The following is an 11,389-nucleotide window of genomic DNA, read 5'->3' on the forward strand; positions in this document are numbered from 1 at the left end:
TTGACACTACGAGCCCGAGTTAAGGTTGGTGGTGTTGTTCACATCCTCTGCCGTATATTTGATTTTACAAGAACTTTGGAAAGATGCATGCGCTGAAAGAGAACTCCCGCATCCGGGCTTACAAACTGGAGAGTACTCGTTAGCACCCGTGACATTGATTTTAAGGCTGCCTGGAATTGCTGTTGGTGCTTCGAATTCATGAGCACGATAAGTTCCTTTGACCGATTCCTTGTCATCTCCGAGAGCTTCTCCTGTGATATCTTCCGCGAGCTTAGCTGATTCTCTTTGCTGAAAATCACAGCCCGCAACTTTGGATTTTTTTTTTGTTCACCTTGAGGGCGTCCAGTTTTGATTTCTTGGCCGTGGTGTCTGGCTCTGTATATCCCGTAGGGTAACATTGTAGTGCCTTTTCATTATGTTAGCTTTCTCCCCGACCCGCCCAGAAAACGGATTTTTTTCGAAGGAACCGGCAATTTCTTGAAATGTACTTTCTTCTCCTTCTTTCTTCTTCTTCTTCTTTCTAAGATCATCTCGGCTTGCCTTCACTGGAGCTTCAAGGATGACGCCATTTTCTTTCGGGGCGGACCCCAGTAAAAGGTGGTGGCATGTTTCGAGCTTCTCAATCACCTCTTCCAGTATTATAGCTTTCCAACCCCTCGACTATGTACGTCAAATTTCTAATCTGCCCCAACAATTCACGACATTTTGCAGCACTTGTTCGCCAAGACCTTCCTCAAGCTGATTTATGAGTTTATACCCGTTCGATCTCTGAACAGACAACCGTTCGATTTTTCAACAGACAGTGCCCTGGAAACCGCGAAAAGACTGAGCCAATACTTATCGGTAGCCATAGTGAATTTCATGATAAGGCCATAAAACAAGAAACTGGATATTGAATGAATGAATGCTTGATTTCGGTTTCTTCTGCATGGAACCCACTGCAGTCGAACGACTGAATTAAAGGTGCTGATCAAAAGTATATAATTATGAATCGATAAATCACATGACTAGCGCAAACAGCAAACTATGTTTTATTGTATCACGTAATTATTATAATAATTACCAAGCTACTCTTCCACTCATTCTGCCCCGTAGCTTGAATACTATCTCCTTGGCTTTTTTGTGTCGTGTAGTCCGCATAGCAAAGGTTAAAAAGGCTATATATATATATATATATATTAGCATCACCCAACTAGTGGACTAATTCAAATCCTGCATTTTGATTGGCTACGCTACTAGATGACTATTAGTAATAGTCCTCGAGTATCGAAAAGCGCAACGCTTTCTTTCGTTTTATCCCGGCCAAATAAATATTTCTTCAACTTGCATTCGCTAACTTTGTTATTGCCTTTTCTGTCCACCTGGTTGGGTGATACTTCGCCCTCAAGGGCCACGAGTCAATAGCCCATTCGGCTTCGCCTCATGGGCTATTGACCCGTAGCCCTTGCGGGCTACGGGTCTGATTGTTAATTAGAACCGCCCCTTGTTCGCCGATCGAACTACAACGGTCCCAGTAACCCAAAGTCCGATTCAAAATGCTAGCACAAATCTAATTGTTTTATTTCTACCGAACAGCGAAAAGTCTCTACCCAACGACTAAACCCCTTCCTTGCGTTCTGCACAATCTAATATTCTCAGCCCTCTTAATTAATAAGGAAGGACGTATGCGAAAGAGAAATTCTGTGTATAGAAATTAATGCAAAACTGAGAGGATTTTCTTTTCAAACAGAACAAGAGACGATGAGGTAAGAGAACGGATCCCTCATAAATGGCCTCTTCCAATGATAATTTTTTTTAAAAATCTATTTTCAAGTATTGGTACAAAGATATGGGATAGTATTCCCGACAGTTATCGTGCTCGGCCTAAATATAAAAATAGAACCCTATAGAATCGGCTACTGGATTCTCTGATACAACAGAATATTTATGTTGCCGTTCATACTTTAGTTGAAATTTTTAGTAAATATTAAATTTAACATTTTCAGCTTAATTTCAGTTATACGTTTGTTTTATTCCACCTACTTTGTAATTGTACTCCCTGTCATTTTAATCTAATATGTTGATGTTCGTGTATCTGTTCTCATTATTGTTGACTCTCAACCTCTGTTATTGTAATCTTTTATTTTTCCTACCCGCCTCGATTAGCTAGGCTATTTTTGCGGGTAAGGATCAATGAAAGATGTACGAAAGGTGAATGTATAATAATCTTCAACTAAATTTAATTTTAGCTACGCAGCTATTTTTACAGAGCCACCTTATTGGCCAGTTGTGATGACGTAATCAAAATTTAAATATGCGCGGTTTTGGGAACGAGGCCTTAGTTTTGTGAAACTAAAAATACATTTAAAAAAAACTATAATGGGGCATGGGGATCCATTCTCCACTGTAATTATTTCTTAAATTTGTGATTGTTTGACGCCCCCTCTGTTAAAATTCTTTAAAAGTTAGGAACTTTTCGCAGCTTGTCTCGTTTGTTCACCGTTGTTGGTGGCAGCATCACTGAAGTAAAACGCACAAGCTCGAACTTGTCAATCCATCGATTCTCTCGCTGTTAACTTTCTGAATCTTCTCTCTGCTTTCATATAAGTGGCAATTCTAAGTTGATGTCATGTAATGTTCACTGAAGGGAAGGTTGGTTTTGGTGGATGGCTTGGAATGCAATTGGAAAAAACGAAACACGTTCGACACTTACCGAACTTGCTTTTGTGAAAGATGAATGTTTTGAAGTATGGAAGAGCTAAGGTTTGTAGGACCGTATGCAAGTACATTCAGTCGTTAGCCTGAAGTCACTTCCAACTTTGATGCACGCGTTTGCGCAAATCCTTGCTTTAATAAGTCGTAAGCGTGAAGGTTTGAAAACATTGATTTTTTTTATGACTGACAAAGGAAGGGGATATTGTTGCCCTCCGATCACATGAATGAATGAAATGAATGAAAACCATGATTTAGCTCCAATAATTTGTGACTGTACCTGAAGCAGCACTATTTACAACGCAGTAGAGGGAAGCGGAACTAGTAGCTAGCAAAATTTATATGTAGGTAGAGGTGGTTGGTGATCATAATTATTGGAGGATCAGGAGGGATCGGAGCTTATAACTTGCCCATTTTGGCAACGGGGCATTACGTAATATTTCGCTAATATTCGTACTTAATATTTCTTGTAATATTTCTGAATTATTTCCCACTCCTGATAATTCTTGCGCACCCTCTTAAGCAGGCTCTATGTACGTGTTGTGTAAGTGACATTTGCAGGCTAATGGGTCTAATCCTTCCCAACCCACTGTGAAAAAATAAATGAGACATAGTCATCTTTGGAAAGGATCACAGGTGTCTCAATTATTTTTCTTTTTCACATTTTCAGACACCTTTCTATCAGGATAACAGCCCGCTATGCTAGAGGAATGTGTTTTTGCAACTGCAGGTAAGATAGTAAGACAACAAAAGAAAAAGAACTTTCAGTTCTTTGCTACTTCTTTATTGATGCTCTGATTCCTTGAAAATCAATATTATTATCAAGCATTCTCTAGGATAGTCGAGTTCTCAGCGTTCCTAGGACACCCTGCAAGAAAAAGACCACAGCCGGTTTGATTTCCCATCCTTTGGTGCCTATGTTTAATGGTCGCTATTATATTGTAAATATAACCAGACCGTTATTCACATGCAAACCGTGCAGGGCATATGTCGGACATTTAACAATTCGTTCCAGATGAAACCGTCAAAGGTCAAAGGTCTTCGTCCTTTCAGGGAATATGATCACTACAGGGGAGCGGGTGAGAAATTTGAACAATTAACCGAATGTTCTTTAGAAATCGTTTACACTGCCACTGGAAATATATGGCAACCACGCCCCTAGGGTCTTCTTTGGTTCAACATGGCGACTAGGCTTTCAACATGAGCCGTCATGTTTAAATAAAGCCGAGTAGACCATGGGGATGTGGTTGAATTTGTGAGATCCATTTAAAAAGAATAAATAAAGGCCGGCTAAAACACCGCTCCCCGGAAAAGAAAAGTAAAATAAAATAAACCAAATCAGGAAAAGTAAAAAGATGCGGAAGTTTATAAGGTAAAAAGAATAAATAAAGGCCGGCTAAAACACCGCTCCCCGGAAAAGAAAAATAAAGTAAAATAAAACAAGACAGGAAAAGTGTAAAAGATGTAAAAGTTTATAAGGTAGCGCTTGGTTTCAAGAGGTCTTCAGGCCCAATTTGTAACTGTAAAAGGCCACTTCGGAAAATACCATAATACTCTTTGTTTGTCCCCCCCCCCCAAATTTTGCATAAGCATTGTTTCGATTTTTTCTTGGGACTTACAATCGTCCCACGAGAAAACAAAAACAATGCTCATGCAAAATTTGGGGGGACAAACAAAGACTAGTATGGTATTTTCCGAAATGGCCTCTTGGACTCCATGCTCGGACAGGCATGGATTCCTTGATGTTTATTGATTTTTTTTATTGGCTCAATCCAAAAGTCGGTAAAGTGCGTCATCATCAAAACAAGTAGCACTTTCCACTTCCATAAATTGACTGATGATGATTGGCCAATATAGAGATCCAATGTATCCCTTGGCATTTGATTGGTTACTAGAAAAGTAAACAGATTAAAAATGGACAGTTGACCAAAATTAAAGGAAATTCCATGTTGAGCGAAGATTGGATTAGGAGGCAGCCACATAATTGTGATAATCATTTATAAAGTAACTTTGAAGAAGAACTTTAAACGAGAGTTGCCATTTTATTTCAAGAGAAGGAGGAAATGCTGAGAACTGTTACCTCCAACCTTCTTTAAACGTCGGTATTTCGATAGACGAAATTCGTGTAAGATCTACCCACACCAGACCAGCAATTGTCAGATGGACCATGCTTATTATACTGCGTGTCCGCTGAAGCCCCCCAGCACTCTCCGTAGAATTGAATGGCGAAATAATACTTCCTGAAACGGTCAAAAGGATTCGGGATTGAAACTAGAACTTACTTTTAAACAACAACTGAGACAAGCTTAATTATACCCAAACTGTCTGAATGCCGAAGAGCATTGCACATCTCTTCGTTTTATATTAGCATGCCAGAAAAATTTGAATGCAATTAGTTGGCATATCTCTAATCAATTAATCAATTAAGAGTGTGGGAGAGGCGAAGTAACTGGGCGCGTACAACAAAGAAGGAGGCAGTGTAGCCCAGTGGTTAGCTAGAGCGCTTACCTTGAGATCCAGAGATTCCGGGTTCAAGACCCACTCTGACCACTGGTTGAATTTGATTATGGTAGTCCCTGGTTCAACTTCCCAGCTGCACTTGTAAGTAGCCAACTGGTTTACCACCGGCCAGTTGGGATTCTTGTTATTCTGTTCCGTCGTTTCGTTGTGTTTCATTGGCCCTGAAAAGCCCCTCTGGTATGTATGTGTGTAAGGAAAGGGACAAGCTTTATATCTCATGAATGATACCAAGATGCTCCATAGTGCGAAAATAAGCCTTAGTAAAACGAGGACAAATGTGGAACAATTAAAATTTTAAATTAATCGTATGACATATTCCTCCTTCCACAATATAAGAGAAGCCTAAGTAAATGGTGTCACAAGATGCGAATAAATATTTAATTACATACTAACTTCGTGGAGTAATAGTTTCTTAACTGTAACGTTAGCTTGCCCTTAAATGATTAGTAATGACAGTAAAATAAAAAGAAAAAGTAAACTTACTTCTTTCTTTTAGCTATTTCTGAGCAATTTCGAACTGTTTTTGACATATCACGCCAGTCGATGTACTTGCGCAAGCTCTCGAGCATATGATCGCCCATGGTGCGGTCTTTGGCCTTGTCTTTGAAACAGCCGAGTTCTTCTGCAACAAGAACATTTGCAGAAGAAAGGGGTAAATTGAGCATTTTTGATTTATCTTTTGATTTAAGTTTTGTTTTGAAATTTGCCCTTATCGGATATATTTTAGTTCTGGGCTAATACAAAATTATAGTTCTTTTCCAGTATAAAGATGAAAGAGAGAATCCGCTTAAGAATCATGACGTTATTTTGAATCACGGATATGGATAACCACGGCGTTTTAGCAAAAAGACCAGCAGCCAAGTAGTAGCAAACGATGGACACTTGATAAGATACTGTTTAACGTTTTCCTTTTCGTTTCCACACCTGCACGGTTCGAGAGCCTTTCAGCGTGGTTCACTGCCAAATACCCTTTTTTTCAGTGTGTAAGCGCTGAGACACGAGAATATTAGCTTCAAAGATACTCTCCACATGCACACCGAAAAAAAAAAAAAAAAAAAAGGAAAAAAGCAAGTGATTTAAAAAGTCAATTCAGTTAATAGACGTCCTTTGAATGAGAATAAACAAATTTCAGAGACGTCGCCTTTCGTTGTTGAATTGCCGGCGGCTGCCGTCTTAAATAGTAGGGAATTTGAAGACGAAGTTTATGCCGGTAGAAACGTAACTTTGTGTTATGTTGTCATTTAGCTTTGCGATAATTTTAGCTTGTTCATGTTGTGAGAGTATCCTACAGCTGAATTTTTACGAAAGGTTTTGAAGTAAAGATTGATCCACTCCAACAAAAGGAAAAATACCTTCAAACCACAGGAAATAATTTCAAGTCAATTGGACGTCCTTGGAACGATAATAAATAAATTTGAGAAATGCCATCTTTTTTGGTTGCTTAATTCCCGGCGGCCGCCATCTTGAATAATTGGGAATTCAGAAACGACCAAGGCCCAACGTCACTTCAAAACGTAACTTTGTGCTGCGTTATGCGTTTTACCTTTGCGATAATTTTATCTTGTTCATGTTGTGTAAGTATCTTATAACTAGATTTTTTACGAACGGTTTGGAAGTAAAGATAGATCATGAACAAATCTCTCTTTTATGCTCACGGTGTCGTTAGTCGAGTACGGAGAAGAAATGTATACAAAAATTCCCCTTTTAGCCAATGATGTCATTGCTTTCTGGCGTTGTCGTTGCCTCAGCCGTCGTCGTTTCTTAAACTCCCTAATTGCACCATGTTACGGTTATAGCAAAATGTCTTTGCAATTGTGTCAATACAATTGGGCAATTCAAAAAAGAAGATGAACGAATCTTTTATTTTTCCTCACACAAACACTTTTTTGACCAAATTTGGTTGCAAGCAAATTTTTTGAGTTCCTTGACGTAGTTCAAGTGAACAAACAAATCTTTATTGCAAACAACGGTTACGTCAAAGAAAATGAGTGTTAGTTAATGAACACGGGGAGAGAGTATGCTTCTCCAAAAGGGTCCCGGAATCAAGTCCTAGATCACGGAAAGGATATGTTTAATTGCCGGGTTGGTTCTGTACTCAGCAGGGCAAAAGTATTTTCTTGTAGGTAGTCTGCTAGTCCTCTCTCCCTTAAAAATTCAACATGTTCTTCATTTGATTTCTTTTAAAATACTTAAAAATTATTTTGTGTCGCTCTCTCATAGAATATAATATTGTTTCCAGTTTAGTGTTACTGACATCACGGGGTTGACCACGAAAAAATCTTCAAACTCAGGACAAATCGTTGCAAAGTACGAGCGATTATTTTGTGCAAAGTCGTTCTCTGTTTTTTTAAAGAATTGTTGTGAAAACTCTGAATAATACCATTAAAAGTGAGTAATTGAATGCAATAGTGGAAAAAAGGGTTTCTTCTTGTGCGATAATAGCGCCATGTTGCTTCTAGAATAAAAAACAATTGGGTTGTCCAGCGGTTGTACGGCATAGTGCAAAAAGAGTAGGATATTCCTAAAAATCCGCGATTTCTAATCATTGTGCCAATGCCAAGGACCGTATTTAGAATCAAGTTTCTTGGTCGCTCGCAATGGAATCCTCGATCACAGATTTCGCACGTTAAAATGCTATTTAGTTGTATCGGGTTTAATCCCGTGGAAATCTATTGAAAGTGTGAACTCGGAATAAACTATGATTCTTATTTGTATTACTCGGCCCAAACCCTTTCTTAGACTACAGTAAATTACCGTTTGGAACTATTTTCACGAATAGAAAGAATGTGTCACGAATTTTCCACGCACCGATTTCGCAGTTAAGTCCTAAAAATCCTTTCTGACACTTGCACTTGTATGTTCCGTTTTTGTTTTCGCAGGTTCCATTTTGACAAGGGCTACTTTCTTTGCATTCGTCTATATCTAAGAGGCAAAAGACCAGAAAGTAGAAAATTACTAAATTTAGGATTATTACTTACTTTTAGTTATGACAATAACAAAGTATTCTCGTTTGTCTCACGATGTGGTCACTTGTGATGTAGCGGAGCATCCTGCTTAAAAGGTGACGCGTAACCAGTCGACCTCATCGCCTCATGAAGACTAGCAGTATGGAGTCGAAACGTCGCGATCTACATCACAAGTGACCACATCGTGAGACAAACGAGAATACTTTATTATTGTTGTACTTCACCACGATGAATAACAGCAACCTTTTTTTACGACTTATGAGTGAGCAATTCGGAGTTGTGAGTGTTCGGTCCCTCAGCTTCTCAGAGTGGGATACCGACTCGGAGACGTTGACATTTCTTCTCAATGATAACTCTCTGTGAAAGCGGCCAATCATAAAAACGACTACTTTCTCACTGTGAAGCAGCCAACCCAAAGATAAGCCGTCTAACCAACCTCCCTGAGGGGAATTCATCTAACGTGTAATCACCTCTTTCGCAGTTCTTTCCTTCAAAGCCTTGGACGCACTTGCAAGTGTAATTACCAACCGTTGTAGAACAATTTCCGTTGTTCTGACAAGGAATCTTTAAGCATTCATCAATGTCTAGAAAGCGAATTTTTGAGCTTTCGTCTCGGTGAACATTGAACTTTGAAGAAACATTCACGTGTAAGGGATGATGGAGAATATGTGAAAGTCACATGTTGCAACTAGGGATTTGAAATGATTTTCATGGGAAAAAGATCACCGCTGTTTATTAAAGAACTTGAGCAATTGTTGCAAAAAGACGTGAATAGAATTTAGGCTTTCGCCACATATGTCCAGAAATGCAAGTAATAGGCCATTCCCTAGCCTGCGTAGCAAGCGTTCCTGTTCGACAGAAGAACTCCGAAACGATTTTCCGGAAACTGGCCGCGCGAAAGTTGGGGCAAGAGACTGAGGAACGCTTGCAAGAAGACACCCTATTCCTGAAAGACCCGTTCGCCCACGAACGGGGGCTTTTGATTGGTGTGGCACAGTCACAATGATTGACAGGTGACAAATTTTCAACCAAAATGTTTCTTGTCAGTTCTAGCGTGACAAAGACAATGGCGGAAGATATGGAAGGTTTGAATCGTGTGTTGAAGCTGAGCGAATCGGTTCTCGGTTTTACAGTGGAAAGGGAACAAGAACTGTCAATGCGCCATCTATTTAACTGTATATATGTAATAGCCGTTTTGACAACAGAATTCGGAAAAGCTTACTTTTTCAGATGTTTGTCATGATGTGCGGAGTTCGAAATAAATAAAAAAACCAAGATTAGGCTTCTCGAGTATCATCGTGATTTCTCCATTTCAAAGCATTATACGCGATCAAGGAAGTGGTTGACGTAAATTTTATGAGAATGACAGCCTGTGATTTAAATGGCAATCTGCACTGCTCGGACGATATCCATCAAGGAAAATTCAGTATTATTTACGCGTCAGCTGAAGCCGCTGTGGACAACTTTAAGCTTTTCCATAATTCACTAAAAGCAAAAGATTCGTTATTTATCAGAACTTTGGCAGCGCTTATTCTTGACGAAAAGTATGGACTGGACTGAAGTAAGCTTTTCGTTCGCTTGCAAAAGATAATGTATATTTACGCAGGATGAATTAATAAAATGCAAGCGAACTATCAGAATCCACATGTTTCAGGATCAAGGAAATAAACTGTATTCGTCAAATTCTCTGCTTACGTATACCTTGCCTAATGTAAGCCTGAGTTCTTTTTCAGTGATTGAGACAAGATGAAGACAATTACGTAGCTCCCCTGTTAAATCTTCTCTTATTGTGAAAAGAAAGCGGCTCCTTTGTACAGTCATGCGATTTTTTAAAGCATTTTTAATTGCTATTTCATCTACGATTTGACCAAAAACGTACTGTGGAATATCAAACTAGCGAGGACGTTTTCCTGTAACTTCCAGGAGATTGAGTACGATTCATTTCGTCAATCACTCTTCACCAAGAAATATCCAGCAAGTCGCACTGAAATAGTCGCTAGTCTTAAACTAAAACCTCGTAAATGGTTTCATGGTCAGCTTTTGTGGAGTTTTGCATTTAACGGCCTTACTACCCATCGAGCTCTGTACGAGTTTAAATTTTCCTAAATTTCGTATTTTACGAGCGCACGGGTTGCTTACACGTTCTGAAAATTGGTTGTTGTTTTCGACAGCTTCTTTCCAACCGCTCTGAAAATATCAGCCAAAACTTTTCCGTAAGTTTCTTTTGTTTTCGATGGTTTAAACAAATTTTCGGAAGAAACATAATCAGTCGTACCCGGCCGAGCAGCTGCCGTTACAAATTTAACTTTAAAAGCACACTGGCAAATTCTGCATTGATCGCTTGGATGGGCTTCGATTCCAGACGGTGTCTCGGTTTGTTTTGACGGAAGTCAACTTGTGTTAACATGGTTACCTGTTATAGGCTAATTTGGTAATATGACGTCAATCAGCGAGTGTCAAGTCAACCATTAAAAGGTGGGCGTTTTACAAAATAGGGGGTCTTCTTGCAAGCGTTCCCTCAGCCTCTTGCCCCAACTTTCGCGCGGCCAGTTTGCGGAAAATCGCTCCGAAGCTCTTCTGTCCAACAGCAACGCTTGCTACGCAGGCTAGCCATTCCGAGCTCATGCCTGCCTCCTCTTCAAAGCGAATCTAAGTTCGAAGTGTTTGTGATGGTAATTAGTTCTACCTTGCATATGAATGAAATCTAATTTTCATAAAAAAAAACTTTGCACTTAGACTCGCTTTAAAGAGGAGGCAGACATGAACTCGGAAATGGCGTATTGGATGCACGCGGATTTAAATAAGCGTCACGGAGTGTCCCCTTGCTCTTCGGAATACAAAGTCACGAAGTGTCCCCCAAATGGTGCTCAAGTGAGGATAAACTGCTGCATTTACCCTGACCTAAAAATAACGTTAACCTTTACCTTAACCTTATTGCTACAAATAGTTTGGGACACTTCGTGTTGGATAACAAAACTTTTGGGCTGGCGTCATTAGGTCATTTCCGAGTCGCTTTTAGCCTCTGCTTCAAAGCGAGTCTTGGTGCTCAACCATTCAGATGATAATGTGTTTGATTTGCATGAAAACACACCACTCATTTCCATTTGAATGGTTGTGCACCAGGACTCGCTTTGAGACCAAGGCAAACAGCACCTCGGAAATGGACTATTACTTGCATTTCTGGACATTAGGCTTCAGCGGGACTCGAACCT

General features: G+C 39.6%; 1 protein-coding gene across 1 annotated transcript; it reads right to left on the reverse strand.

The window, feature by feature from the left end:
• Nucleotides 1-3,459: 3,459 nt before the first annotated feature.
• Nucleotides 3,460-9,998, reverse strand: LOC138014069 (notch homolog 2 N-terminal-like protein A). Its single transcript, XM_068861100.1, has 5 exons — nucleotides 9,879-9,998; nucleotides 8,648-8,804; nucleotides 8,020-8,133; nucleotides 5,695-5,833; nucleotides 3,460-4,582 (listed from the first exon to the last, which is right to left on the reverse strand). The coding sequence occupies exons 1-5, from the start codon at nucleotides 9,996-9,998 to the stop codon at nucleotides 4,459-4,461; spliced, it is 654 nt and encodes a 217-aa protein (XP_068717201.1). The 3' UTR covers nucleotides 3,460-4,458.
• Between the last annotated feature and the right edge of the window lie 1,391 nt (nucleotides 9,999-11,389).

This window comes from Montipora capricornis, chromosome 1 (assembly GCF_036669925.1).
Source record: "Montipora capricornis isolate CH-2021 chromosome 1, ASM3666992v2, whole genome shotgun sequence".
Classification (NCBI taxonomy): domain Eukaryota; kingdom Metazoa; phylum Cnidaria; class Anthozoa; order Scleractinia; family Acroporidae; genus Montipora; species Montipora capricornis.